This window comes from Geospiza fortis, unplaced genomic scaffold (genome assembly GCF_000277835.1).
Source record: "Geospiza fortis unplaced genomic scaffold, GeoFor_1.0 scaffold909, whole genome shotgun sequence".
Classification (NCBI taxonomy): domain Eukaryota; kingdom Metazoa; phylum Chordata; class Aves; order Passeriformes; family Thraupidae; genus Geospiza; species Geospiza fortis.
The window spans coordinates 774,233-780,597 of record NW_005054520.1 but is presented as its reverse complement, the minus strand read 5'-3'; the positions used below and the strand labels follow the sequence as shown (position 1 = coordinate 780,597).

The 6,365-nt window shown below is 50.6% G+C and overlaps 1 protein-coding gene across 1 annotated transcript; it reads left to right on the top strand.

Moving 5' to 3' along the window:
- Positions 1–7: 7 nt before the first annotated feature.
- On the top strand, positions 8–6,265 carry GRSF1 (G-rich RNA sequence binding factor 1; the record flags this gene model as incomplete). The annotated part of the gene is made up of 9 exons (XM_031063662.1): positions 8–206; positions 869–1,024; positions 1,327–1,467; positions 2,041–2,170; positions 3,914–4,074; positions 4,200–4,327; positions 4,879–5,014; positions 5,229–5,306; positions 6,033–6,265. Coding segments are annotated over 8 exons (1,110 nt in total), but the record flags the coding sequence as incomplete, so codon positions are not given.
- Positions 6,266–6,365: the final 100 nt, after the last annotated feature.

The following is a 6,365-nucleotide window of genomic DNA, read 5'->3' as shown; positions in this document are numbered from 1 at the left end:
CCCTGCGGGAAACCGCGGCCTCCCGCCCTCACACGGGGCTCTTCTCGTGTGTCCGCGCCAGGTCACGGATGCTCCGTCCCACGAAGGTCGCCTGTCAGAGGAGAAGCCCGCCTCACCCAAGGCGGAGAGCGACACCGTCTACCTCATCAGGGCAGAAGGATTCCCGTTCTCGTGCACCGAGGAAGATGTCCTTACCTTCTTTGATAGTATGGGTGTTCATTTTCCTGGCTAACTGTTCTGCATGCTGATATTAGCCCATTAGCTCATGCCTGCTTAACAGAGGGAAAATTTAGAGATCGTTAGCCGGAGAAAGATGAGGTCTTATTATTGCTGCAAAATTATTCACAACTGACACATTTAAAGGAAATAATAATCAGCATCCAAACTGCTGGACACTGACTAGAAGTCATCCTTATGGTCTCTTAAATTTATTTGCACAAGTCTTTCTCTTAATCAGTGTCTCCAGAGCAAAGGCAATCCAAATCAAAGTGATGCTCTTACAAGCCATTATGGCTGGCCCAAACTCCTCTCTTTTAAAGAAACTGGAGGTTTTACTAATTAATTCAAACTACTAATTAGTTCAAAGTGTTGTTTTCTGATCCTTAATTCATAGCTTCTACATACCTTTGTGGGGCTGATCCTCCCTACTATCAGACAGTGCTGCATCCTCCCAGGGGCCAGATGCAAGTTTTTTAATTATTTGCTAGCCTGCCAAACTAAAGCAAGTCAGTGTGACGTTAGACTTCATGTTAGAAATGCAAGTGTGCTGCCCTTTGTTCTGCAGTGCTGAGGGGATGAGCCCCCAGCCCTGCAGTCAGGGCACAGATCCCCGTGTCTGATGCAGTCCTGTGTGTCCCTTGTTTTGCAGGCTGTAGAATTCGGAACGGTGAGAACGGGATACACTTCCTCTTAAACAGGGATGGGAGGCGCAGGGGGGATGCCTTGATCGAGCTGGAGTCCAAAGCAGACGTGCAGAGAGCCCTGGAGAAGCACCTGAGGTACATGGGCCCACGCTACGTGAAAGGTGGGTTTGGAGCAGCAAGAGTTAACATTGCAGTGGAATTCCCCAGGGAATGAATGAGAGCTCCTTGGGTAGTGCAGAGGCACAGAGGGGGAGCAGAGCAGCGGATCAGCCACCATTGGGCCAAAGTGTCCCGGGCTGGCCAGGGAAGGCAGAGGGGCAGGAGCACGGAGCATGGTCTGGGGCAGGAAACAGCATGGAGCTTTGCAGGGGGGAAGGCTGCCTTAGGAGAGGGAGGGAGTGCCTGCAGAGCGCTGCCTTGCAGTGCCCTGTGGGACAGCCCTCCATGGCTGCGTTCCTTGCAGTGTTTGAGGTGCACGACAGCGACGTGGAGGGCTTGCTGCGCAGCCTGCGCGACGAGTCGCAGGCCATGAGTGAGGGAGTGGTGCTGCTCCGAGGCCTCCCCTTCACCTCCACCGAGGAGGACATTGCAGACTTCTTCTCAGGTAACTCAGCCTGGGCCATGCCCTTCCTTTACCAGCATTCACTTCCTTAAGTAGATGCTGTTGTTCCTCACAGGACAAGGCAAAACACATGCAGCCTCAAACACCTTAAACACCCCAAGGAGTTGCTGTTCCCCAGAAGTCACACAGGCTTTCTGAGCACCCTGCAGTGTTTCCCTGCTCCTCTGACCTTGTGCGGGTCTAGCCCAGGATCAGTACTTTCGTCACTCTGATTTGGGGCCAGGAGGAATTAATAAAAAAAACTGCCATAATAAGAGAAAATTTCAAGACCATTTGTGCTCTGGATCTGCTTGTTGTCCAGAAGCTGGATTCACTTACTTGAAACCTCAGATTGATTCCTTTTTTAATTAAGTCTTCTGTTAAAACTGCCTCAAAGCAAAAAAAAATGGAGTTTAAAAAAGCTACTTAGGCCATCATGAGCAGTTGTTTCAGAACTGTTTAGCTGCCCAATTAGCTTGTTATAAACCAGAAAAATAAGAGGGAAAAAATGGCTTTCTGAGCTATAGCACAAATTTCTGCCACAGTCAATGCCTTTTTCTCCCCTGCCATCTCTAGGTCTGAAAATCACAGACATCGCTTTCATTTACCGGGGAGACAGAAGAACAGGAGAAGCTTTTGTGCAGTTTGCCACTCCAGAAATGGCAGCTAAGGCCCTGTTGCGGCACAGGGAATATATGGGAAGCAGGTAGGTGCTTCCCTGGACTTCAGGGGCCAGGAGAATGTGGCGTGAGGCACCTGTGGGACTTGGAGCTTCCTGCTGGGTGAAACAGCTCATCTCACACTCACAGTGCGATTCAGGGCGGGGCAGAGGCTCCTGCAGTGCTCATAGCTTGGCGGGCTTGGGGGCCTCCTAGAAAGTCTCCAGATTTTCAGGTATTCCTGAAGGCATTCTCATCCCAGTGAAAATGGGTGACAGCCTCCGGAGTGGGGAACACTAGATAGACACAGTCTGCCCAGGCCTCAGTGCACAGAGATCCTGTGCCTCCTTCAGACATGTGATCCTGCCAGATTTGCAGCAGGTTCCTCCATGCTTTGGGCAGTTTTGGCAGCCGCCCTCCTGCCCTTCAGCCCAGTGCCCAGCACAGCCAGTGCTTCCTCTCAAGGAATGTCTATTTGAAGCACCTGCCTGGAGTCCATTCCCAGCAGGGGCTGCTGGCCAGCACTGCACCATCTCCCACCTCTTGGGTGGCTACATCCCCTTGGGAATTACAGCATTTTATTCAGCTGAGCCCTGTGCCACACACTTGCCTCACAAGAGCCTCTTTCCTCTCAAACAGAAGCACAAGGCCACCTTTTCCCAGAGTCATAATATAATTTAGGTTAAAAAAGGCCTTTAAGATCATTGTGTCCAGCTATTAACCTAAACACTGCCCTGCCCAGCCCCAAACCCTGTCTGTAAGCACCACATCCACACAGCTTTTAAATTAGCTGTGCTCAGAAAAGAAAACCCTAACAACCAAGGCTGCATTTCCCTGCTGAGTTTTCTGACTTCAATAATCTATAAAACTTTATCTGTATCCCACATATTAAAAGAGTTTTCCAAACCTTACCTCTCCTCCTGCACACCAACTTCCTTTTATTTCCTTGCTTCCTGTTTCCAGACTGCATTTCTTTGTGTTTGGCAATTTCTCTGCTCATACTAAAAGCAAACAGCTGCTCCACAGGCAGAATTTGATTGATTAATTACTTAATTGATTTAAGAGGACTTGCCTTCTCTTGAGTAGAGCCTAATTCCAAATCTACTGTTAATTTTTTTCTGTCAGAACAAGAGCTGACCCGACTCATCCATCTGGCTCACACACCTCCATTTCCATGTGATTAGCCAAGAAATTGAGGGGTTTTCAGATTTGCTGGCACCTGGCTCCCATCCATTATTTCTGGCTTTATCCAGAGCTGGCCTCCAACAGCACCCAGTGCTGAGTGGGGACACGGGGTGCTGAGCTGTCAGCCTGTACCCAGGGTTACTTCCCTTACTTTGGCTTCAGGAAGGGTGGAAGGCCCCCTCCTTTGGATGTCTGTACTTCCTTTTCATCACACTGTTCCTTCAGTGCTGTGGAAACTGCCTGATTTAACACTGCTGGTGAAATCCCCTCCATTTCATAGGTAAATAGAAAATTTAAGGGCTCCACTGAAGTGTTTCCTGTGACTGTGTGCATCTTGTGGCTCTGCCTGTTCTGAGACCTGTTTTGGGGCTGGGTAGGGTGATAGATTTGGGGTTTGTAGGAATCAGTGCAGTTTGCAGAAGTGCAGCGAGGGAAAAGCAGCCTCAAAGAGAACTGTGCCAGTGAAATGAGTTAATTCTTCAGTGCCTTGGCAGGGCTCTCACCCCCAGTACCTGAGCAGGGCCAAGGCAGGACACAGCTGGAAGGTGCTTTCTCCAAGGCCTGAGTGCCAGGTGTGCTATGTGCTCTCTCCCTTTGGGCTGCAGGTACATAGAGGTGTACGTGAGCAGAAAGCACCAGATGCAAAGGCACATGCCCTACAGCAGGCAGCTGACAGCCTATTCCAGGGCCAGAAGAGAGTATGAGTCCATCTCTGAAGACAGGGGCTGGAGAGACACTGCAGGCTCCCATGCTGAAGGAGAAATCAGTGAGTCCCTCCCTGTCATGAGTGCTCCTCGAGGCCCCTTTGTGTCACCCCACATGCCCATGGCTTTCACATGAGGGAGGGGGGCACTGCGGGTGCTAGTGATGGTTTTCCCCTCCATTCCACAGAACTGAGCAGGGAAGGAACAGAAAGCTCCAGGAACACTTCAGAGTCTGAGACTGCCTCATCACCACCACAGCACTTTGTCCACATGAGGGGTTTTCCTTCCCAAGCTAGTGCCCAGGACATAATAAATGTGAGTAACAGGCTATGGATGGAGTGTGGCTCTGTCATTACCTGTGCAAACCCTCAGGGATTGCAGGCTCTTAATTAATTGGTGTCTGTTAGTCCTCAGTGCCATGTGGCTTTGGACACCTGTGGCCTCAGGCACAACATGGATCTGCTCCTCTCCATGAATAAGAAAGAATTAAGGCTGGCTGGGATGTCTCAATATCTGTCACTGGGCTTGAGGAGCCCTTGAGAATCTAAAGCAAATTTTAGAGTAGCTGACTGCACAGAAATGTTAACAGTGTACACGGAGCTGCACTGGTGTGTACAGAACATGGGTGCAGTGTGAGGACTTTTGTTCCTGGCGGGAGTTCCTATGCCAGGAGCTCACAGGGGGTGGGACAGGTGGCTGGGGAGTGCCTCAGCTTCACCCAGATGGATCAGGAAGCATTTTGCTGCTCAGGAGCTCAGACCCCCCTCCATGGGTTGGTGGGTTTTGGGAGTAAAAGCATTGAGTTTCTGGGGAATAGGGTGCGTTACTGTTGTTTCTTTCTCACCAAACTCTTTTCTGCCTTTCAGTTTTTTGCTCCACTGAGGCCCACGAGGATCTTGGTGGAATATAACTCCCATGGAGATGCCACAGGAGAGGCAGATGTGCATTTTGAGAGCCACGAGGACGCAGTCGCAGCGATGGCCAAGGAGGGGTCACAGATGGGTAAGTCAGAAAAAGAGAGGGGGTCCTACAGTCCTGGGATTGAGACCTCAGGGGGCTTGGCACAGCTGGTCCAGCTGCTGTTGTACACTCTGCAGTGGGATCACTTGGGTGTGGCTTTCCAAGTTGTGATGTGCCATGGGCTTTGCAGAGAAAAAAAATCCAATGTAACACATGCAAGTGTCTGACCTCAGCCCACCTCTCTTCCCTTGCCCAGAGTGCAGTGCCATTGAATTGTTCCTGAACAAACATCCCAAGGGACAGGAGAACTGCTAGTGACAGCAGCACAGGTTTGGTGAGCACATCCCCCTCTGTCCTTCCTGCTCTCTTTGTAGCAATGCATGCCCCAGGCACACAACCCAAAGGGTAAAACATGGAGGGGCTGAAGGGAACCACCTCTGGCCTAACAGCAGGTGTCCAGTCTGATCCCACAGCCTGCACCTCCAGATTCCACAGGTGCCAGTCCTGCAGCAGGAAAAGCTCTGATGGGTTTATATTCCCTGGCAAAGAGAGAAAACATGGCTAAACATTTCCCAGAGATGTGGTCTCATAGCAGCTGGTCTTTTGGATGGGGTGGGGTGTGATGTGACCATCAGAGAGGGTGGACAGCTTGTTCCATGAATTCCCCTCAGAAAGTGGGGGATGGTGGTTGCTGCTCCCCAGGTCCTGGTCCCTGCAGCAGGGAGGGCAGCCCACCCATCCTGGGTTTGTAATCCAGGACAAAGACAAGCCCTTGGGGCAGGTTCAGGATGTGCAGTCCAACCTCTTTCCTGAATCCCACACTTCTTTGGCAGCTCCCTCCTGTTGATGCTTGTGCTGGGGGAATTAAACACCTCCACCCCATGTGCCTCTGCTGTAGTCCCACCTGGAGTCTGGGGTATTTTACTATTGCCAAACTGCTCTATTTCATTCTAATAGAGGATTAACTGGGAATAAAATGCAGCGAGCATTGGAGAAAAAAAGGAAAACATGCACACTGTGAGAGTGAATGATTTCTGTTTTTCCTCTCCCTTGTTTTTAGGCCAGGCGAACACATTCCGTGGATATGAGCGTGAAGATCAGGTCCATGTGTCACCAGTCAGCGAGGAGGACAAGCTAAGATTAGATCAGCCTTATGTAAGAGCTTGTAATAAATGTGATGGCTGTGGGGAGCTGCACCAGCTGCAGTGGGAATGGCCAAGGCTCCAGGGTGGAGCAGTCCAGGGCTCCAGGTGCATCAGGCTGCATTAATAAAACACCAGGATTGCCAATTAACATCTGAGTGATCTAAGACCTCACACAGGTGCACACTCTTGCTCTGAATCCTCTCACACCTCAAGCCCAAGAGGAATGGGATGGAAAGACCACTCAGGAG